At 49.5% G+C, this 23,594-nt stretch overlaps 1 protein-coding gene and 2 long non-coding RNA genes across 12 annotated transcripts in view; 1 reads left to right on the top strand and 2 right to left on the bottom strand.

The window, feature by feature from the left end:
• The window catches only part of FAM172A (family with sequence similarity 172 member A), a 238,723-nt gene extending 217,041 nt beyond the window's left edge, over nt 1–21,682 (top strand). For 8 of the 10 annotated variants that reach the window (XM_053408785.1, XM_053408784.1, XM_053408786.1 and 5 more), the window contains one exon: nt 377–3,288. In XM_053408785.1, the coding sequence (XP_053264760.1) occupies nt 377–519 (143 nt within the window). In that variant the 3' untranslated portion in view covers nt 520–3,288. Of the gene's footprint in view, nt 1–376; nt 3,289–21,572 lie in introns of those variants that run through there. The other 2 variants (XM_053408778.1, XM_053408782.1) reach the window with 2 other exon arrangements.
• Nucleotides 1,486–23,221, bottom strand: LOC128423529 (uncharacterized). The gene is made up of 3 exons (XR_008332786.1): nt 22,554–23,221; nt 3,074–3,206; nt 1,486–1,782 (listed from the first exon to the last, which is right to left on the bottom strand). It is a non-coding gene; the product is annotated as an uncharacterized LOC128423529 (long non-coding RNA).
• Nucleotides 13,877–17,904, bottom strand: LOC128423530 (uncharacterized). Its single transcript, XR_008332787.1, has 2 exons — nt 17,124–17,904; nt 13,877–16,564 (listed from the first exon to the last, which is right to left on the bottom strand). It is a non-coding gene; the product is annotated as an uncharacterized LOC128423530 (long non-coding RNA).
• Nucleotides 23,222–23,594: the final 373 nt, after the last annotated feature.

The following is a 23,594-nucleotide window of genomic DNA, read 5'->3' as shown; positions in this document are numbered from 1 at the left end:
CTTGCGGGCTGCCAGGCTTCAGAAAACCCCTCTCCCGTGCCCTGATGGAGAGCCTAACCTTTCACAGCCCCAGGCCTGGCTGCGCACTTACGCAGAACAAGCAAGGCCCCCTTGATGCCAGGGGCATGCACTCCCGGGTCAGGGCGCGCAGGATTTCAGCCTGGGTGCCCTTTCGCCAAGAAGGGGGGATCCGGGAGGGCGGGGGCTGCCTGTGCGCCTGGCGACGCTGCTCCGGCCGCCGCCTGCGTCCCGCTCCTCAACTTGACCCCTGTGGTTCGCTGTCGTCGGGGGGCGGAGTGTCTTCCTCCTCCTCCTCCTTCCCTCCGCCCGAGTCGCAGGCAGTGACGCTGTGCTTCTCCTTCCTTGTGTGTTGCAGGCACGGAGCGGCACGAGCTGACCTCGTGGAAGAGCTACGCGTCGATCTTCCGCTTCTTCGGCGACGCCATGGAGGCGAAGAGCAGCTCGGGCAAAGCGGCTCCGACGCGCCGCTCGCAGCGGATCCGCTACGAGGAGCTGTAACCGGGCGGGAGGCGGGTGGGCGGGAGCCGGCGCCTGCTTGCCTGCCTGCCTTCCCGCCTGCGCGTCTGGGCGGCGGCGCTCGGCAGTCCCAGCCCCTCATTAGATTGTTTTCTTCCTAGAGCACAGGGTCGCCGTGTCTACATCTAAGTAGCGTTTTGCATTATTTCTAGATGAGTGCAACTGTCAAAGCAATATGGGTTCACTGGTTGTGCTTCCTGTGGGCTGCGGCGGGGATTTCGGGCTGCCCATCAGTGCGCAGATTAAGGCTGACAGCAGCACCGCACCGCGCAGCCTGGTGCAGCTCTAATTGCCCTGACAGAGCCCGGCACCGAGCTGATGGCGGGCGGACGCGGCGCCTCCCGGGTCCTAGCGCCCGGCTCTCCCTCGCCCCTCCCCGCCGTCGGAGCTCGCATTTAGTTCTCCTTGATTTTAATGGTGGACTTCAACTCTCGCTAACCATGGTCCCGCCCACGCGTTAGGCTCTTTAATGATTTTCCGCAAACGCTTTGGACGGGGTTTTAAAAAATAATAATAAAATGTTTCCGTGCTTTTTAAATTCAGGGGCCCTAATAAACTGTATTGACACAATGGTAGCGATCCTAAGCCCTGCACGTCTATGAGACTTACGTGTCGCGTCAGTGTGTTTAGGATGCGCGTGTAACTACAGCAATGGCTCTTTTACTCTTTCTACTTTAGGCTGCGGAGAGGCTGTGCCACCCAAACTGAAACCATACATTTAATCAGTGGGTGCTTTGTTTGGTGTTTATTAATGAGGAAGACTTGAGCGACTTCAGCAAATCTGAACATGGAAAGAGGACTTAATTTTACTTCCAAATGCGCCAAAACTACCGAGCGCTCTTTGCTTATGTGGTTCCTAGGGAGTTTGCTGAGTCATTTAAAAAACCCCTAAAAGGATGTTTTAGCGACAAATGTAGTATAGAGCAAATAATACCAGTATTTAAAATGTTGCTTCTAATACTTGGTTGAAACGTTTATTTTTTATTCTAACAGAATTTCTATTTTGTGACAAATCAGATAGCGAAGAACTTTTTTAAAGATCCTGGACGCTCCCAGGACGCCGCCTCTCCGCCCTGGGCCTCCCGGTGCGAGGCCGGGGCAGCAGAGTTTTCCATTCCTTCTGAAACAGGGTCCGCCTTTGCCGGGAGGGGCGATTTCCCCCCTCCCTGCCGAAAGATCTTTTTTCTCACTCAATCTGTTGAACTCCTGAAGCCAGTTTCGATTTACCTTCACCGTCTGGTGACACTGTGAAATATTAATAGCAAAAAAGAAAGAAAGAAAAGAAGCATGTATTACTGACGTTGCTAATCACTTTTGTTATAAGCAAGAGGACGTCGTTTTTACATTCCTTAAATTCCTCATAGCTTTCAATGAGTCCTGACTCTTTATAATTCCACGCAGACCTAAAAGTCCATCTGTTGTCACCGAGTGTTTCCAGTTACCATGATGCTCAGTAGGGTCTGCCTTCCACCCAACGCCGCAAATTCACGGGCTTATAAGCCCCAGACTCCTTGCCAGTGTGGCTAAAAGGAGTGGGGTCCCTATGGGCCTCATCTCCCACACCCCAAAGCTCTGCCCGACGCGGACTCCAAGCCTGGGGCGCCCTCTCCACCTTCTCTGCCAGGCCACGAGGCTCAGCTGACTGCCGGGAGTGGCTGCCCTGCGCGCGGCTTGCGCAGAGGGATCCCCAGCGGACGGCGACCCGGCCTCTTCCAGAGCAGCAGCGCCTGGCTGGTGCTCGAGTAGGCGCGCCGGGGCACCAAGGAGCGTTTGAACTTTTCCTGGCCTCCCCTCTCAGATGTTACCCGAGCGAAAGAGGGGGTCACATTTCATCTCATGCATGCATTCAGTGGCTGGGCGATTTCGTTAGATACCACCACCAGCTCGTTTGAAAGGGAAGCTTTTGGGATTTCAGAACAGACGTATTGGCGCACGTCTTTGAAAGCGCTGCTGTTAAGATTATCCCAAAGGGCGCAATTCGGGTTAAGGGGCCCTGTCGGTGCAAAGTGGAGAGAGAGAGAGAGAGATGGGCTTTCCCTTCCATCGGAAACCTGCCAGCGCCATCTCTCTGGGGGCAGATTCAAAGCCAGAGTCAAGTGGCTCCAAGTGTAGAGGTGAAGGTGGCCTGTCTCGGCGCGTCCGCTTCCTCGCCTGACCTCTTCTGCTCTGTGAAGGGGTGACCTTTCAGACTGGCAAGTTGCACACCTACCCTTCTGCGCAGGGAGAATGATCGAGCCATAGCCGGGCAGGCTTGCGGCAGGAATAGTCTCCTGATCGCTCCCCTGGTGACCATCTCCCCCACCTGATGGTCCCGGTCTCCTGTTTCCCCTTTCTCTGGAACTGCTCCTCTCTTTCACCCGCCTGGGCTCACCTTAGCGTCAGCTTCAGGGTGGTAGACGGTCGACCTGGTCTTTTTTCTTATCCATGCTTTTTCTTTCCTTAGCTGTGATCTTGTGGGCTTTTCCCACAGCAACCCTTAGACCTTACCCTGTCTTTTGTGAAAGCCTCTGGGGCTCTGCAAAGTGCCAAATCTCACCAAATGAGTTTTTTCCCTCCTCTCCAAAGTGTCACGATTGAGGTTTCTCCTCCTTCCGGTGTGGTCCCACCAGCCCCTTGCTCTGCATCTCGTGCCGTCGCCTGGGTTGTGTTCTCGCTGCTTCTGGACCCAACTGTAAAGCACACAGGGAGCTGTTAAAAGGGTTGTCTCTTTCTGTTTACACTGAACCAATAAAAAAATGGTTTCTCTTTTAAGATGCGGGTGTGACTTTCTTGCCTCTGGTCTTGTTAAGCGACTGTGCCAGGCGCAACAACTCAGAGGGATGTTCATTTGCTGCTGGCCGGACAAACCCGTTCGCCAGGAGCAAGGGGAGCGCAGCAGCTTCCAGGAAGGATCGCTCTGACTCGGTTGCCCCTCAGCAGAGCGAGCCGCGAAAGAGAGATCTTCTACCTGGGCCGTTTGAGACTTGGAATTATTTGCGTGGCCTCCGAACGTGTTTACGAATATCCAAGGCCTTGCAAAAATGCGAGGCGGGGGAAATCGCGTTTACTGTTAAAAGGGCTGGGGAGGAAAGGCACATATATAGCGAAAGGATGAATCGGGCACCAGAGTGCATGGGAATTCCTGCGAATGAGTGTTGCGGAGGGTATGTTTAGGAACCATTTTATCCAAACAAATTATATCCCCAGCTTTTGACAATTTAAAAACAATCGCCTGTGATGCAGCTGGGTCCCATTCACGCTTACCCAAAACGAGGCGCCCGTGAGTTCCGAGGGGCTGCATCCCCAGTACCTCCCTATATGAGTGCAAAAGCCAAAACAAAAAAAGGAAAAGAAAACATTCGAAAGTGTTGTGTGGCATCCAGCAAAGGTCCCGGGGCTTGAGCTTTCCCAGTTTAGCGTTTATTTCATCCGAGCCAGAAATTCTACCATGTATAAAAATCTCCACACCTTTCAGGCGTCTGCTAAAGTCCCGAGCAGCAAATTATGAAGCATTTTTAGGGTCGTACATGGGCTTCTTCCCGGTTTAAATCAAGGGGTCTTTCAAGGGATGCCTGCATGGGATGAGGCTCGTTCATTTTCCTCTTGGAGCCATCGCTGGTCTTTTCTAGGAAGGCGCTTAAGGCTTGTCAACCCCAACCAAGGAAGAGTAGCTTTCCTTCCTTGCACAACTGTCCTCTTATTGCACCTTGCTGGCTTTAGAAAGTGGGAGAAGCTGGGAAAGGGGGCATCCTGGGTGCGGAAATCACTTTTTACATGGATGGCACCAGAGGAAGGGCTAAGACCCTTCCCCAAAGGAGTAGCCCTCCCGCCACCCAGCTAGCCGCCTGGTTTCCTGAGGTTACAGAAGGAGAAGCTCCTTCTGAAGTGCGGACTCCTGGACCGGGGCTTCTAGCAATGGGTCCAGTTCTAAGAAGGGTTACCTGGAGAACAATAGTACCTAGTTCACAGGAGACATGTTGTATAGAATTTCGCTGTAAGCCATCCATCCCAGACATGTCAGGAAGTCAGTCTTACTCCCACTGAGTTGGATGAGGCTCTCTCGAAGGTAAGTGGAGATAGGATTGCAGCCTTCACGTGACCTACGCAGTTCTTATTTCTTTCTTTCGACCACGTGGGACCCTGCTCACTCCCAGCCACCGCCGCTATGCAGTCTGCCCTTTCTGGACACGCTGCTCTCTGGTGTGCATTGGAATCTTACCTGCTAATGGGTCAAATCGATTAAAAAACCTCCAAATCGACCTGCAGGATCTTTGACAAAGGACAAGCTGGGCAGTTTAACGAGCAGGACCTCCAAGTGGGCGTTTGCTGCCCAAGCGCTAGGATGGGACCAACGGGGTGGGAAAGCTGTGTAGCTCCAGGATCGGATGAGAAAAGGGGAGCGTGTCCCCTTTTTTGGTGGCTTCTGTGATTCTGGATGCCTGGTGCAATTGACTCCGCTCTATGTCTGCTGGGCTAAGCCTGATCAAAACTTAGCTCCCAAACCGAACCTGACTGCTTCTCGGGGGGCGGGACTTGCACGTCCTTGATATCTGCCAAGGTGGCCTGAGCTAAAAGCTTCCCCATCCAAATCAGTGCACATTCTGACCCAGAAATGCGAGGAATCCTGTCCCTCCTTTCTGCTGCTGCTGCTGCTGCTGCTGCTGCTGGCTAGAGATTTTCCCTCCACTGCAAAGGAGGTCTCTTAACTCCTTTCCATGAATATAATTTGTGGGCCCTGGAGAATGGACGGATCCCACAGCACCCGAATGACCCATGGCATCCCCTCCTCTCCCAGGCCTTCATTACTCTAGGAAAAGTAAGAGAGTCAGCTATAGACTGTAGCAGCATTAAACTGTGATCGTGCGTTTGTGACTGGCGGTGTACCTCCTAGCCGAGGGACAGTGATGCTAAATATCTGAAACACACACACAGACACCCTTGAAGCATTTTAGCTTTTAGCTCGACACCTGAGCTGTGTAGCAGTAGCAGTAGCAACGATCTCCTTTAAAACACACTTGGGAGGAATTAATGACCGAATGGTTGGTTTAATTGATTCCTCCTTGGATTGGTGGCTCCAAGTTTCACACCGCTGGTCTGTTCACAAGCTGATGTCTTCTGGAGTTACCATAAATCTGGGCTAAGACCGCTCGGCTGAAACAGCGCTCCGGCAGTCCGGGGAGGGGTGGGGGCGAAGGCAGAGGATTGTTCCTGGTAAAGAATGAACCAGGGCCCAAGGCTGTCAGGATAGAACTCGGCTCCTGAAAGTGGATCCCTCTTTCACTTGGGACAGTGAAGTAGCTGCAGCCCAGGAAACACCAACACACACCCCGCTATAAGTTTTAGAACAAGTTTAGTGCCATAGATCTGTAATGCCTTAAAGGAGAGAGAGAGTGAGAATCGATACAACTGGACCAGTTCGTAGTTACGCCGAACTCTGGATGGAGCGAATGAAGAGGGGCAACGCGAAAGGAAGATGGAACAAGCTCTTACTTTCCATTCTACTTTGACTAGGCAAAGCACCTGTAAAAATGTCCCAGTTTTGCACCAAAGCAACTGAACGGACAGTTATGAACACATTCTGACTATGGGGCTCTAGTTTTGCCGGCTAAGAGGATCTGTTTAACATCAAAGGTTGCACCGGGTTTCAACTTCTGGTTGGGTGGGCCTGTATCCATATCTCCATATCTCTATATCTATCTATAGTATATGATCCCAGGATTTATTTCTGCAGGACCCCCGTCTCCTTTTAACCGAACATAATATTTGTTAACCGCCCAATAACCCCGTGAAGTTTGTTCCTGAGAAAATGTTCCCATTTTACAGATGAACAAATAAGGTCGACAGGCCCCTGGCTAGTATCTGTCCTTTTAAAGTAAAACTCTGTTTGGGTTCATGACAAAGAGAGTTTCTGTGCATGCCGCAAGGTCCTTTTATGGAGCTTAGTACCTTCATTCTAATACATAAATTGACGTGGATTCCTAATCAACTAAAGTGGGACGCTTAAATATTTCTTTTCTCAGAGGAAGCGCACTTATTCTCCCCCCCTTCCCCCCCTCAGGAACCAATTCTCAAGTACAATTGAAAGCTGTCATATAAGACGACGGCAGTCTGTGTGCCTGCGCTCGAATTTCTATTCCAGTTGAAGTTAAAGTAACCTGTTAAAGGATGCGGAGTGTATTTCTGTGTGTATCTGATAGATCACGCTAATTGTTGACTTAAGTCCCCCAAAGTGTGAAAAAAGAACTTCCCCAAACTTTGCAAACGCTGTCATTGCTCCTAATCCCCCACATTTTCCACTTTTCTTTCCAGTTTCGGATTGCGTGTGTTTGTGAGCATTTCACCAGATCAGTGACAGCTCTTTATTTGCATAATTATATGCTCTGGTCTGAAGAGAAAACTAACCCCCAAATTTCATGGGTCACCAAACTACGACAATCAATGTTTTATCACGTATGCTAAGCAAAAACCTAAGAAGCTATATGAAGTTTCTTGGGGAGGTTTTTACTCCTCAGAAAATTAAAGACGTGGTGCCCCTTCAATAGATGCAAAATCTTTCCAAGCTCTTTGTAACTGAATTCTGTTTGAAGGGGGAAACCAGAGATTAACACGTAGATCTGGGGAGAGCGAGGCGGGGGCAGAGACCCTCGAGCGTCACTTCAAAGTAGATTTCCAAAAAGAAGCGCCTATGCGTGTTGACAGTTGCCTGCTCCAAATACTGTAAGGGGGCAATCCTATACGTGTATGTTGAGCGTTCAGTGGGGCTTACTCCCGGTAAAGTGGGTCCGGGATTGCAGCCTAAATCACATTCGCAACAAGAAAGGGCCCGCAGACCCACTCGGATCCCCAAATAGGATTGTTCGTGTTGTTTGCTTCCCATATACAACTCATGGGTTTAAAGGTGGGATCCCGCTTTCCTTCCATTTATCAGTGATGGGGTGGGAGGGTATAAGCCATCTAATCTATCGATCTATCATATTTAAAATTAAATAAACGTAAAGACGACCTTAATCACCCCCAGCCTCGCAACGGGATTTGTTCTGGTCCTTGAATGCACCCAAATCCGTGGGAGGCCCCATCATTTTGGAATGTGATCAACGTGCATGGTTGGAGCGAAGAATGGATTTAGGAGTGATCACAAGCCAGAAGGACAGGCGAGAGAAAAAACACCCACTTGACTGAGGAGGCTGCAGAACAGGCGGGAAATTCCTGTGGGGTAAAATGGGGAAAGTGTGTGTCGCGGGGCTGGGGGTGGGAGTTGAGCGCGGAGCAGGAAACCCATCCTGGGGGTCTGCTGGTCCCCCTTCATTGGGGGAACTGAATTCGGAGTCCTTCTTCTGCAAGTGACTTAAAACTAAAATGAGGCGAAGGGATGAGAAAGTAGGACATTTCTCCTGATCTTTACTAAGCATTCGCTTCCTGACAGCTTCGGCTGAGGACGATTAAGCCCGAGCCTCGAGCAAGAGCGCAGGCTGGACATTTAGAGCCGACAGGAGTTGTGCCTGTCTCGCCGCCAAGGCAGCCTCTGGGCCCAGGAAGGAGCCGCGGTGGTTTGGCCGGAGTCGCCACGAGAGCTGGATGAAAAGGCCGGTGATCGCCTTCTTCCCCTTCAGAGCATCAAATGAGAATAATCTGGGGGAAGAAGGAGAGAAAAGCCCTCGCCTCTTCACCTCCCCGGCGAATGCGGGCTCTCTCAGCTGGAGGAGTAACGTCTGACATTCCTCCTCACAAGAGGGAAACTTCAAAAGAAGCGCAGGGACCTGGAGAGGGAGAAGCCAACAGGCGAATATTCGCGGCACGAAGGGGGACCGCTCTGGAGAGCTCAGGGCCAGAGCGTGCCTCTGGTTCCCTCTGCCTCTGGCCCGGCTTCCTGGGGGAAAGGGAGCAGATCGCTCGCCCCGACGGCCGAGGTTTTGCTAGCCTCTCCATGAGAGGGTCCTGCCTCCCATGCTCTCCCTGCAGCCCCGACATGCCTGAGTCTCTGTTGAGGTCAGGTGACGAGAACGACCGGCTAGCAGTTCCCGGCTCGCCACTCCAGGCTGGACCCGCGAGGCTTGAAAGGAAAGGCCCTGCTTGACTAGCGGGGGGGGGGGAGACTTTTCACTCTTCCTTCCGCATAATCCCTTCTGCCCCCTCCCAAAAAGCCCATCTCACGCCCATCGTCTAACTTTTGCTTTCGAATTCCCCCTGTGGGGGAACGGTAGAGCAGAGCTCCGACCCAGTGCAATGTCTACTGCCCCTTCGGATCACCTCGATTGAACAAAGAGTAAAATATGAGAGATGTTTCTTTGCTTCTGCGTTTAATGAATTCCTTGAACGGGTTCCCTAGACCCAGAAGGAGCGCACACCAGTCTTAATTTCGCCCCAGTTCCGCCTGCGATTTACTCCTACTTAAGACAAGTTAAGAAGCATCTTGCGGGTAACATCGTATCTAATACCTTCACGGGCAAGTGTTTGGAGGCTGGGTGCGCGCGCGGACCTCCTCTTTCTCCTCGAACTTTTTTGATCTTTAAAAAAGTTTGGGCTTGTCCCTCAGTTATTAACCAGTTGGTTAATTCACTTTCCGTTTCCTAAATATAGGTGCAAAAGTTTACTTTTGCATCCTAATTAATTCTTCTAACTAGGAGAACCTTGAGAGCCTGTTAATTAGTAACGTCGATTTAACTCCTGTGCGACTTTCCTGATCTTTGGCACAAATCAGAGTAGTTTTCCTGCTAAAAGAGAGAGAGAGAGACTGGAAAAGAGAGGATAAAGAAAGACGTAATAACTTCTTCATGGATCGCTGACCATGTGTTCATTCGGGCATCTCTGTCTGCACATCTTAAAGCCACTTTAAAGGATACCTAAGAAATCTGGAACCCTGGAACCCTGGGTTTAGCCTGCTTAATCGCTCATTCCACCCTTGCTTTTCCTTAAAACTCAGTGTGTTAAAGAATCAGGATCAGGTTTCCATGTTAATCTGCTACTTGGAAGCAAGTTGGAAGATAACGACTCAGTCCTTCAGCTTCCAAAGTGGGTGGGAAGTTATGATACGGGTGTTTTCTGAGCCTCCCAAGTTGGGCTGTTAAGATTTAGAAAATAGAGAAACCATGTCAGCCGCGGGAAGGTGTCCAAACTTTTACCAGGCTGGGGTGGGGGTGCGAATTGGGAACCCCTTGAGAGAGCAACTGAGGCTGTGACAGTCTCTCTGCCAGGGAACCCGAAAAAGCGGAGCGGAGCTGGGTTTGCGCCATCCACTCTCTGTAGCACCATGGACAGCTCCTAGTTCTGAGCTGCCCTCGCCCTAAACAAGCCTCTCCTTGCCTCGTTCAGCCCAAGCCTGGAGCAGGCTGCGGAAGACCTCGCTCTCAGAGACGACGTTTTTGTATCCTGAATCCCGCCTGCTCCGCGCTTCCTCTCATCTCCCTTGAAGCGGGGAGAGTTAACCATGCATTTATGCCCCCTTCTCAGGACTTTCCACCTCATGTGCTCTTCTGGTCCGATTCCACTGCCCTGGTCTGATGCCACTGCCCGCAGGCCCCCGATTTCGTTTTCATCCTCTGTCCTCTCCCTAAGCTCCTTCCACCAAGATTCCCGCATTGCCCACCCTTGGTTTCCAGCTTTGCCCAGAACCAGACCTCCTCCTCCTCCTCCTCCTCCTCCTCTCTCTCTCTCCCATTGCGGGGATGCGTGCATGCCATTTCCCCCTTCCCATGCGATCTTCATCTTTCCCTTGGCTATAGAGGCGATACTGGTGGGGGCGGGGATCTGAGGTCCTCCTGGATGGTTGCAAAGCAGATCCGCTTCCCTTCTTTGATGCGCGCCTACTCGATGCAACCCCACTGACTGCCAGGCAGCTGGTTAATTGCAGCCTCGGGAGAGGCACCCCAGAGCCAGAGCCCTAAGAGCCTGGCAGCCCTCCCTTTCTCCCTCTCCACCCTCCCCGCTTTGCTAAAGGGTCGGCCAGTCTGCGCGTCTCAACCCCGTAACTTTACCTCCCTTCAACTTCCCCCTTCCAGACCCGCCACCTGCTGTGATCGTCGGGACTTTAAGCCCTCTCTCAGTCTCCGCATCCTTTAATTCCAGTTATGCGCAAGGAGAAAGAGAGAGAGAGAAATAATGTCTCTTTTTTCTTCCTCTTTGATCACATCCCTGTCATTTTAGCAAACAACTTGCAGCCGTGCAAGCTTGTAAAGTCAAGCTATTTACGTGTTCGCTATTTAAATGCAACAAGATGCTCTCTGCTCATTAAAATGTTCTCGCTCTGCCTTCTTTTGCTGAGAGATCCGATTCCTTCCCATTTGCTTCCCCGATCCGTCCAAAATTACAAAAAAGGGGTAAAGGGGGGGGGGAATGAGCAAGTTGGATAGCTTAGGATTTCCTGGCTTTCCCTTAATATAAATGCCCCCAGCCCCAGCTGAGCAACGACAGCGAGGAGTTACAGACCTCCCTGCTTTTGAGTTATTGGGGAGGAACTTACTGGAATGGCTTTGGGGCATTAGGAAAGCAAAGTTATAGCCCAGTGCTCTTACTAATATTAAATACTATTACGGATCGTGAGCCAGATTCATGGAAACGGATATTTAGATATCCACAACAGGGTTATTTGAGGGTTATTTTCCTCCCCTCAAATGAAAGAAACCGCTGCCTTCTCTCTGCTAGCTTGTGGAGAACATAGTTCGCTTATTAAAAGGGTTCGCTCCAACGTCCGAGTCAAATTATTCTGTTTTCAGCATCAACTTTGCCGGCAAGTTCACGAGGGAAACCTCGAACCCCCTTTTCGTCATCACGACCCCTTATCCGTGTTACGATGGATTAAATGGAATCCCTTCTTCTCGACCCACCTGTAGTAGGTTCGGCTCACACACACGCGCACCACCGTTTTCACTGTTCTCTATAGGGCAGCTTCGTAGGGGGAATTCTGTTTTCTCTGCTTGATCTTCATTTGCACCCACAAAAAGTCCAAGGAAAGGGTCCACTCGCTCCCCCCAACTAGCCAACCGGCCCTGGGTAGGCGGAGGGGGCCGCTTTCGTTTTTTGTAAGAGGGAACTCCGACGCAGAACGGTTAGGAATTAAACTTTCAGAGGAATAACCTGTTGCACGCTTCTGATTTGGGGAAAGTGAAGATCACCGTGGTATTTTATTTTTATTTTTTTAATTCATGGTATCTTCTATCTAACCAGGATATTTTATAGCGTGGATACTGATAGCTTTCTGATCAGTAATCGAATTGATTCCAGACCATAATTCAGACATTGTTGTAGTGAGCAATGTTACTATAAACCAGTTTTGTATTATTGTTATTCTTATTATTATTGACAACTAATTGGCCGAGTGAAAGTTAGATGTCTGCATATTTAAGAGGGGGAAGGATTTGTGTTTCGAGGTAGCTCACCTTCGGTATTAAATATTTGCTCCTTTCTTTGATCTATATTAGGATATTAGGTTTCTCCGGAGCGTGAGCCTCACTGACTAACAAAAAATCCCTTTTGTCAATCCTGCATTAAACCTTCTCATCTCAGCTCTTACGAAATCCTCTTTCTTCTGGTAATTTTGCTTTGTGTCTCCCCCCACCTCCATTATTCTGAACATACATATCCTGAACATATCCTGAACAATTTAGCGAGTGCATGTCCGTGTTAGTAATCTTAAACATAACTTTTAATGGGAGGCATATAGAAAATAATGGAATCTTAGAAAGGGGAAAGAGAAAAGGGACTAGAGATTGGGTGTCCAACATGAAAGCATTTTCAATTATTTGCTCCTCAATTATTTTCCCCAGCTATGGTTTACCTTGTGATTATTTTCTTTTTTTCTTATTCGTGACATGCGTTGAAAAATATTACTCTCTCTCTCTCTCCTCCCCCCCCCCTTCTTAACTCTTGTAACCCTTCAAAGTCGTTTGAAATTACTTTTCTTGTCTTTTGGCCATTTGTCAACGTCAAAACTACCTGGGCTATCTAGTGAAATGAAAGTGTTTCGTGTATATCTTAGATATATGAAAGGATTCCTCAATAGAGTTTTCTGGAAATCAATAGACACCCATTAATGTCCTAAGTGCCTACTGGGTATTTTTTTGGGGGGGAAAATAGTCAGCTCCTTGGGTATAATATCCTGGGATAAAGTCGCAGGATCCTCATTACAGTCCACTGGGATAGCGGAGTTTGACAAAGAACATTTTCAAGAGTAATTACATTTAGGGAAGTTTTGAAAACATGGGGCTGGCAGCAGATGCTGCTTCTGAGCTCTGTCTTGCTTCAGGAACACATTTCTGTCGCCTCTCTCCCACTGAATCATTGTGGATATATGCGTGTCATTTTCCTGTTTATCTATCTGTGCTCAAGCCTAAGTATTTAAATTTTTTTACTTTTAACGTGCCACAGTATGTGCGTGTGAGATTGTGTGTGTATGAGCAGGCACACACAAATGCATATATCACGCATTTATTCGCTAGCTTCCTTGTAATAATGGGTTCGACTTTCAGCCCCTACAAGACAAACTTTATTCTGTTCAATGGAAATGAACCTCAGATGTGCAGATGAACTCTATACACTTATTGAGTAGAAGCTACACTCCGGCCCACCTTATTAACGATTATAATTGTGGCTCCCTGCTCATCAGGACCGGCTCTCTGAAAGAGGTTTCTTTCTGCTACTCTCTACTTCCCTTCATACCCGCACGATGCTTAAGCTGACGACCCCAGAGCGTTCAGAGGAGGAGGCACATATCCTAAGACTAAGCACGGCAACCCAGCTTCTTTCTCCATGGGCAGTTCTGCCTGGCCCACAAAAGACGGGAAAGAGCCTTGCCTGCTTTAAAGCACTGCTCTTTAGAGATCAGCTGCTGAAAGAGATACCTGTGCGCTTTGAATTGCTTTAGGGGAGGGAGGGAGAGAATCAGAGCGAGGTTCTGCCGGCGCTGCACCTAAAACCGGAATGTCCCAGAAAGGTAGAGGGATTCGTTCATGTTGGTGCAAGTGAAGCCGTAACAAGAGCCAAACTCTGCAGCATTTAAGATTTCATTATCAGCTTTCTACCTTGGAAAACGAGACCCGTTTGCTTAACTTAATCCGGAACATATGTTTGCAACTGTAGCGCCGTGTGTGTGTGTGTCTGTGTGTTTCTCTGTGTGTGTGGTTTGAAGTTGATCAAGTTGTAAATTTTCCGCCTTAGGTTTTCAGCGCCTCCTAGTTACAGCCTAACACTTTGAGATTTTACAAAGGCTCTAACTAAAGGGGAGAAAATGAAATAACAACCATGTAATTTATCGAATGTTGCGAGTCGCACCAAACCAGCCTATTTTTCTTCCCCTGTGGTAGTGATTGTTGTTAAAGACCTGCATTTCTGAGAAACTGAGCCAGAAAAGAGAATGCAACAAAATGACTTCTGAAAAAGGAACGTCTTTAATATGCATTGCTGTTTTAACACTTAAGAATACGCTCTTCCTGTTTCTATAAACGTAACGATGATCACAATAATAGTATTTGAAATCTGGAATTAATAATAAATTGAAAGTACTTTATACTCTAATACATGTACCTGTCAATACAAAACTTTCAGATTACTTTTTCTAAGGAGAGGAGTTTCCATATAATGAATCCCTAATCATATAATCAATAGAAACAACCGAGGCTTTTAAATTTCTAAACAGTTTTCTTACTTTAATGAAATGAATAAATTTAGAACACGGAAGGTAATTTTGCAGAATAAATTTAGACTGTAGGAGATACAGAAACAGACCCCCCAGGCTTTACAAACCTTAAAAAAAAGATGAAAAGAGAACGTACATTTGATTTTGTGGCATTTTCACTTTAAATCGCTCATAATTGTTTTGATCTATTCATGAAAGAGTGACAAGGAGGCTAACTTAATACGACCAGTTTCTATTTCTGGTGAAGCTAGATCTCTTGTGCGTATTTACATTGCCTGCAACTAATGAAAACATGTATCAAATCTCCGGGTTGTGTGTTGCTTTTTTTTATTAGGTTTCCCCAAATACAAATTAGCTACATTTTGGTCCAGCCACCAAAAAGGAGGGAAATCATTAAGTAGATTACAACATGATTACAACATGAATTGGCAGAGAGTAAAGACGCCATAGTTCAGATTTTGCTTGCAGGCTGCCTTTTATTTCAATCGGGATATTTATATGATGATTCTGTATGATTCTTAACATTATTTAATAGCACTTTTTCTTTTTTGCTGGAACTAAAGTGCGTTCCTCGCAGAACGAAGCGGGGGTAGGTAATCTGATTTATCTGGGGGAGGATATACGAAAAGGGGCCGTTTTAGCTCTGAATCGGAATGTATTGAAAGACACAGCGCCATCTAGCAAACAAACGGAGAATCAAAGGCGAGGAATCGGCGAGGCCCTTCGGGCAGTCATAGAAAAAGAGGGGGGGAGAGAGAGAGAAGCGAGAGAGAGACTGAGCAGGAAACTTACACTGCCTCGTCAGTTTCACCTGAGCAGAGCTCCCCCCCCCGCCCCCAGCAGACAATCCGCACTCCGTTCAGTGTTTCGCAGGGCTCTGCCCTTTCCCTCCCTGCTTCTGAAAGAGCAACTCGGCTCCGTGTCGTTTGCGCTTCGCTTCTGAGTATTTAGGACAGGCAGGTTTCCCCTAATCAAGGTCAGATACTACTAGCACTATCTGGTCCCTGGGATGTATACAACCGAGGTACACGCACCTGCCAGGCGCTTAATAACTTTTTCTCTGCTCGTTATCTCCAGCTCTCGTTTTTAGGGATGGGGAAAGAGTGAGAGAAGTCAATTGAGCAGTACAGAAAGGACAAAAGTCACCAGGTCCCCTGACTGTTCTATCCTTGCATCTCCACCACACCCCAGTATAGCCAAGGTGGTTGGTGGCTGCTTGGTTGCTTTGCTGGTCCGATGAAATGCAGGCGTTTAAACGCTCCGTGAAATAGATGTAATATATTTTCACAAACTTAAGATGCCAGGCGGTGGCCACGTCGCTCAAGGGAAGCAACGCCCTTCGATGTGTATTTGCATGGCTTTCGAAGGACTACAAAACAAAGGCAGGGCATATTCCATCCTCGTAATCTTTGCTGTTCGATTAATCTTCTGTGGCTTTCTTTCTTTTTTAAAAAAAAGGATGGTGGAGGGAGAGGAAAGGGTGTGGGGGGGGAGCAGAGAGAATAAACCAAATAATCCACCTCTGGGTATTTGCAAGCCATGTTTACATTAGTTCTGCAAAATTAAACAAAGACACCAAATGACTGTGAGGAAGAGAAATTGTTGCCACTCTGCAAGCGCGCGGAAGGCTCTCTAATAAAGGGAGAGTCATTATCGAGGCTTCGTGGAAATCGTCGCGGGTTAGGAAGAGGCGACTAAGACAAATAAGGCGCACCTTTGCCTTCACAGCTCTTTATTGCCACCTGCTCGAGAAATGTTCCTGCGGAGTATCAGAAGCCCAAATGTCACCCGTCGCTCTTGTGCTGTTGTTGTGAAGTGTCTGGGCTGTGAAAGATTGTCTCCAGATGCGCCCACCCTTCAGAACAGGCTTCTGGCGCCCACTCGCCTTTCAACTGGCCAAGCATCTTTCGACATTCCCCTTTTAGAAGCCCAGTATTCAACATCTCAGCTAACCTTGCATCCTTCCCAAAAAACCTCCCCACCCACCTCTCCCCGGCCATTCAGATCCTTGAGATTAACATGGCTTGAAGCTAACTGGGGTCTCAGAACGTGTCCGTCGTAACAACCACAAGGATCCGATGCACCAGCTCTAGTGTTTGCTTGCCTAACTCCCTATAGGAAAAGGGGGGGGGGTCTTTCCCCTTCCTCCTCTAGTTTCTTTTTTCCCGAGGTCTGAGCTTCCCGTTCTGTGAGATCCGTGGGAAATACGGGGCAGAATGGTGGCCACTGAAATCAGCTCTGTCTCCTTCGGGCTCTGTCCAGCTCTTGAAGTTCCTTGGAAAAAAGGAGAACTATATTGGGGGAGCGGGGGGTGCGTAGGGCAGGGAGAAGGCTGCTCTCTTTGGGTGGTTTCATCTCTATCGCCTGTTCTAGTCCAGATTTTCTTACCCATGAAACCTGCTCCGTGGTGGGGTTCCCCAGCTGTTTAAATGAACATTGATTTATTGCGTTTAAAAGTAAATTTACACACACGCCAACATCATTCCGTTTTGTTTCCCCAGACCCTAAGATTTATTTTCTGCTTAGCGCTTGTCTGACAAAACAATGTCCTTTAACTTTATTACACATCGATGAGGAAATCTGTCTTATTTCCCCCCTGCTTGGATTTATTGCTCTTGTTACCTGGTTTGTTGAGGAAGGGATGGGTGGGGAGAAGGCTGTGGAAAGCGGGGAAATTACGAAAAAAGAAAGAAAGAAAGAAAGAAGAAAGAAAGGCTGACTTGAAGAAATATAGGTGCACCTCGCAGGTCCCGGGCTTTGGGAAAAGGGAGCAGGACGGAAGAGCAGGAAAATACTAATTTTCACAAATTAGAATGTTCGAGTGATTTGTTTTAAGAGACACAAAGCTCCCTTAATCTGCTAGAAGGCCTGATGCTCTTTGCACAAACTCTTTTGCAACAGATCCATTACTGAGAAGCAAAAATATAATACAACAAAACAAACAAAGCAAAATAAAAATAATCCTACCACTCTGACTTACCTCTGCGCAGTAAAGTCCCAATTACCCAGCCTATGGGATGGTTGCTCTCAGGGGATTGAGCTGCACTTTGAAACAGTCTTTACGGTACACTTCATCTACGTTTTTGTTGTCTTTAGTTCTCATTAAAAGGCCACTTTATTCTTTTCACTGATATACTGTCTGTGTTCTTCATTTCACACTCTTGAAAGCAAAGTTCTTACAACTTATCAGGGAAGAAGGGCTCCGAGGCTCTTTGGGGTGGGGTGGGGTTGGAGCTAGAGGGGATGAGAAAGAGAGGCAGGAGAGGGAAATCCGTGGACAGGAATTTTAAAGATTTTTTCTGAGCACACACAGAGAGAGACAAACAAGAGAGGTTGTTGAGGCAATGTGCTATTTCAGGGGTGTTGGTGGAAAAATTGAAAAGGGCTGTCGGGCAGTCATACAGCGTTAGCCAGACACTGTGTGTGTGTGTGTGTGTGTGTGTGTGTGTGTGTGTGTGTAGCCTGGCCTTATTCCTGCTCCCCTACTCTCCCCCCCCCCAACCTGATTTATCACAGAGGCGTCTAATAATCACTTTGGAGATGTCAACTGAGGACTGTCCCTTTGCAAGGCAAAAGTGAAGATGTAAGGAAGGGTGGGGGTTGCTATCCTCATCAGTCGGAGCAATTCTTTGTAGAGAGTCTCCCATAAATGCACTATCTTTCAGGCCAGACCCCCCGGGCTCCGAGAGCCGCTCCACCCGCCTTTCCCACTTGTTGTCCAGACCGGCGCAAGAAACCCAAAGCGTTTATTTGGAAGAATCTCTTACCGAGCCAGAAAGAGGGTAGGAGGGTCAGTCAGCTACATCGGTCTCAATCGATCTCGAATCAATATCGATCTCGAATCGATAAGACCTTTTTTGCCATGCGCGAGTGCGTGTGCCCAGATAGCGTATACACGGCTCTAAGAATGCACCCAGGATCCGACCCGAAGTGGAGCCAAAGAAGAAAAGGGGGCAAGGCTCTTGAGCATCCCTCTATTCATATTAGCAGCATTTCTTTCTGCTTGCCCTTTGAATGGGGCCGTGTCACTCAGAGAACTAAGGGCCATTTCTTTAATCTCTCTCCTCTGCCCTCACAGATCGACAGCCTTTCTCCCCACTCCCTGCTCCCCCCCTCATGCCCCCCTCCCTTCAGGGCACAAGATCCCCGTCCAGCGAGGCTCAGGCCGTCGCCGCTGCCTTCAGTGGAAGATCCTAAACCGGGCTACGTCCCCTGGTCCCCGACGGGATAGACCCCGGGGCTCCTGGAGAGCCGTGCGGACCCCTGGGCACCCCCACCCCTCACTGGAGCCATGCCCCAAAGAAATGGAGGGCCTAGGATTGGTGATGAATTAGTCTTTTGGGGAGTGGGATGATTTTTCTTAATTCAATCTGGCATCCTAAAGAAAGGATGGAATGCCCCAGTATACCTATTTGTGGATTAGAAAACTGCATGGAGACGTTTTCAAATCGAACCGACTTTCTATGGATTCGAATTAGGATGGATCTTTTCTCTCCCCCCCCCCCTTTTATCCACCCAGTTATGCCACAGTGGTGAACCAGAGGGAATTAAACCCTCTTCAAGTCCAAAGGCTTGGATTCCTCTTCGAGGAGGCTCAGGCTACAGATGGCTCAGGGGCACTCAACCAGCTTCATAGCAGCCAGCAAAGACTACGAGCTGCTGCCATACGTGTGCGTGTGCGTGTGCTGGGGATATTTTTAGAGTTGGAGTAGCCACTCTAGCAGGCAAAAGGAGAAATGGTTCAAAGCAAGATCTCTACTGCTGCCCTCCTTTACTCACAAGCAAGCCCGCCCTCCCGCCTCCCAATTTCATGAGGCTTAATCCCAAGGAACAGTGCACAGGCGGCCTGTATTCAAGGGAGAGCCATTTTGCAAGGGGCACCCGCGGTACTGCTCTGGCATGATGGGCGTCACCAGCTGCCTCCTTATCCCAGCGATCTCTGATCCAAATGCACACGTTCTTTCCAAGCGGATGGAGAAAAATACATAACCGGGTTGATGGTGCATGCCTTACACCGCCGGCGCCAATAAGCCAGGGGCCTGTTTCTCTCTCTCTCTGCCCTCCGAGGTACTATTGAGAGAACGTCAGCCCCCCCCCCCTCCCCGGCTCGATCCTCGCCCAGATTAAGCCGCAGTAGTTCCATGCCAGCTGATTTCCCACCCCACTCAGAGACACCTCTGACTTAACTCCGGGATTCTGAGAAATGTAAATAAAAGGGCATCGGACTGGGATGTCAGGCGCCCTGGGCCCCCGGAAATTCAAGTGGATGGCAGATTGAATAAATGCCGGCACTACCGAATTGTGGGCAGGTTTGGGGGGGAAAGGCGAGAGGAGCGATCTGAGGGTGGGGGCAAACGGTCGATTCACCCACAGAATCTGACATGCTATTTTCTCTTTGCAGCAATAATAAATAGGCACTAATGAACCGAGGTACTAACTGTGTCCCCTAAGAGGGCAAAGCTCCAGGCGCAAAGATGACTGCCCGTTGCAAATGGTGAACAAACACGCGCACACGCGCGCGCACACACACACACTCACAGAGAGAGAGAGACCACTAACTTGGGACCCGCTTTCTAGCGGCCCCTTCCCAAGGAAAGGCGAGGGCAGCCGAGAACGTGGGTGAATAAAACGCCAGTTAAAACGCTATTAAACAGCGCAGAAGGTGCAAAGCTCGCGCCTCGTTCCGCCTTGATATGCAATTAAATTACAGCAAATTCCTCTTTAAATAATATCGTTTGGAATCCTTCGCTAAGATTCAAGGATGTCTGAGGTTAAGTAGCTTTTAAAACGTCAGTTCTAAATGGCTTATGCAATGAATAGCTACCTTTAAATCCTAACACCATTATAAATACTCTATACATGTGGATGTCAGTTTATCTCTACATATTTCTTCTTCAAATGAGGAAAGCATTCATGATCATCATAATAAAAAAGCTCCTTGACATATTTGAGTTTAGAAAAGCAGATGTTAATTCCACCCTCCCTTCTCCCCACATCTTGTTTTATGACCAACTCTGTTGGAAAGGAGCCAAGGGCGCCCTGCGCTTTGCTCAGTGACTAGTAGCCCGGGCGCATTAGAGCCTTCGCAGCACCAGCCGAGACGAGGCTCGAGCCATACAGAAACCCCACACATCTGGGTTTCTTTCCCTTTTTTTCGTAACAACAACAAAATTAAATTAGGGAAAGAGTTGCAATAAAAATGGGAGGAGGGGGAAAGGGTCTTGGGGACTTGGGGATGGATGCGGAAAGAGAACACACCTGCAGCCGCGCCGGAAAAAGAAACGGCCTGTGGATATTTTTCAAGATAGAAAGAGCCTTTCTGGGGGCCTGGCCAAACAGGCGTGTATTTTCAGTGAAATAAGTAAAAAATAATAATAAAATAAGAGGAGGTGCCAAATATGATTGCCAGCTCCCCACAGACACAGAGAAAACAGTGTTCTAGGACACTCCCCCCTGTTTTAGGGGGAGGGACACCTCCCCCCAAAAAGCAATGGAAGTGATTCCTGGACAAGAAATGCTTTACTTCAGAGCACCCCCCTTTTTTAGCTGTTTTCACATTCCCATTCTCTCCAGGCAGCCTCCCTTCCCTTCCAAGCTGAGGGATCAAGTCTGAGGGTTCCCATCGTTTTCTCGCTCCCTCCCCGCTCCTCTTTTCGCCCCATTAACTAATATGTTTGAGAAAGGTTCGTGTTTGCCCTGAGTTACACGGGGAGCACAAGACATGGGAGGGCTTGAGACAGCGACGGCACCGCCGCACAAACCCGGAGCCGAGCTTTCCCTGGCAGCACAATTAACTGTATGCAATATTTATCATTCGACAATGTTTGCCATCAGGAAACACCAAACGTAAAATCGGTGGAAGTTTAATAAACAGACACCCAGAGATTGATCAAATAGAATGAATAAACATGCCTGGATTTTTTTTATGCGCACGTCTGTGCTTCTGACTATTAGGCGATAATCCTGAGTGAGAAATAAATGCCATTGGAGTCCGCGGAGGAGGGGCGGGCCGGGAGGGGAGGGGAGGCGGGGGCTCTCTAGCCAGCCAGTTCGCCTCCTACTGAAGTTAATTCCCACCGGTCCAAGTTCCCTGCGGCTTGGAAAGGTTAGGACTGCACCCTTAGATCCCCGGGGACGCATCCAGATTCCTTGTCCGACACCCCATGTGGAAGGAGCTATGAGAAAGGGCCACGGTGCCTCCCTTAAGAAACTGTGGCCAGGGTTGGTTTTAAATATATATGTCTCTTTATGGTTCAAAACTGGGGGGGGGGGGGGACCATGGTCGCCTGTCAAAATGGTAGTCAAAATGGTCTGGTGTGATTGTTACAAAAATAATAGCAGGACTCTCTCTCTTTCTCTCTCTCTCTCTCTCTCTCTCTCTCTGTCCTCTTCCTCCCCGCTCCCCTCTTTTTTTCCTTTTTAAATGCAGGATCTCGCCGGCTGGGGCAACACAATGGCAAGCCATCTGGTGCTCAAGAGAAGCGGTGGAGACGGCAGCGAACGGAGCCATCCGCAGCTTCCTAGAAGCGCACGGGGCCTGCAGGCTCCCCCCTCTCCCTTTGGCTCCCCGGCCTATAGCTAAACTTGGACGATGGTCTGTGGCTGGTGATCTCGGGACCCGCAAGCAAGTCGCCCCGGAGCAGCCCCAGGAACCTCTCCACGCGCGCCAAGCGCCGCTTCGCCTCCTGCTGCTGGGAGGTGGTCCCAAGCGCAGGAGCGAGCAGGGAAGAGCTCCACCCCCTTCCCTTGGTCGCGGAGACGGATAGGTCGGGGCCCGGGTGACGTCACTCCCCATCGCGCAGGAGAGGAACCGGGAGCGCGGGGGAGGGCGCGAGGGAGGCAGAGAGAGAAGCGTCTTGCCTGCCGGGCTCTACAGTTGGGAAGTTTTGCTTGGAGCAGCAGCAGCAGCAAGAGTAACAACTCAATAATAATAATCGGAAATTAGCCCTTTGCGCTTATCTCTCCGTTCCCTCCATCCTTGTTTAAGCTGGGATATCTATTACCCCCCCACTGCAATGCTTGGCTCGATTTAAGAGCACGCGGCAAAAAGGAGGGAAAACAGGTGGTGGGGGTGGGGGGGAGAGAAAATGTACTAAACAAACCCTTCCGGGTGAACCTGGCCCACGCAGAGACCTGTAGCAGATGAACTGCATCTCTCTCTCCCTCTCTCTTGCGCACAGGAGGGTTCTCATCTGACTTGTCACCGCATCTCTCACCCTCACCGCCTTCCTTTGGCCCATATTTCTGTCAGAAGGGTCGCTGGTGTCAGACCCGCCTCCTTCCCCACTTGGCCCTCCTCCGCCTTGCAAAGCATCCCTGTGAGCTGAGGGTGTGCGGCCCTAGCTGGCTCGCCAATCGCTCACAGCCAGGACACCCCCCACCCCTGAGCAGTATCCCATTAACCACTTACTTTGAAAGCGGAGCCTTTCCTTCGGCTGTTCCTTCTTCTCTTCCTTTCCCCAAGCACTGCCTCCCCAGGCCACTCAGCCTGGGCTTGCTCGGGTAGTCATAGGCCAATCATAGCGATCAGAAGAGAAATAAAACTTTCTCTCTCCATCATTTGCCCCTCTCTCCCTGCCCCTCCCTTCTTTTTCCCAGGCTCCGCTGTCCTTTGGCACCTTCTGCAAGAAGGAGAGCTGCAGTTCCGTCCCATCCCCTGGAGAGCGTCTTCCTGGGGACGCGTCTGCTGGCCTCCCTGCTGAGGTAGCCGCGCGCTTCTGCTGCCGCGCTTGGGAGCAGGGAGCCCGGCCTCGGAGCGAAGTGCAGATTGAGACATATCGGGATCCCTATAAAAGGGTCATTTCGCGAGGGAGGCTGGACACAAAGTTTGGACTCGTGACTGGCATTCCTGAGAGGCCTGCATATTTTAAAAACAACAAAGCGAGCCCCCAAAGAAGGGATTGCGGGGGGGGGCGAGAGAGCGAGAGAAGAGGGGAAATAGTGCGGGGGGGGGACTGGGAGAGAAGTTACTAAGTGACAAACATCTGTCAACATGAGCTAATTTGTAAGCTTTTGCTGCGAGGAGAAACTGACTAGTTTTGTGAGGGTCTGTGTTGGTCGATGCAGGGATCTTTGTCTCTAACCTCCCGCCCCCTACCCCTCCCACCCCGCTTTTATGTGAGTGTTTAATCCTAGAAAGTTCCTAAAATGGATCTAAGACCAAACCAAACGGGGAAGTTTGACCTGAAAGGTCTTTCTGGCCTTCGGATTAAAGCCCCCTCTCCCCTCTCCACCCTAGGCCACCGTCCTCCTCTCAGCCGCTCCCCTTTCTTAGCTCTTTATAAACCGTTTCGAGATGGGGGGGGATATAAACGTGTCTCAATGGCACAGCGACAAAGGCCAAAAGAAACACCAGTGACATGAGCTGCTGTTGAACCCCCCCCCCAGCCCCCAGCCCACCGCAACCTTCTTAACAATAAGGTTTTATCTTGCAGGGAAAGAATAAGATCCT

Source organism: Podarcis raffonei, chromosome 11 (assembly GCF_027172205.1).
Source record: "Podarcis raffonei isolate rPodRaf1 chromosome 11, rPodRaf1.pri, whole genome shotgun sequence".
In the NCBI taxonomy this organism is placed as follows: Eukaryota; Metazoa; Chordata; class Lepidosauria; order Squamata; family Lacertidae; genus Podarcis; species Podarcis raffonei.
This window is presented reverse-complemented; position numbering and strand designations above follow the sequence as displayed.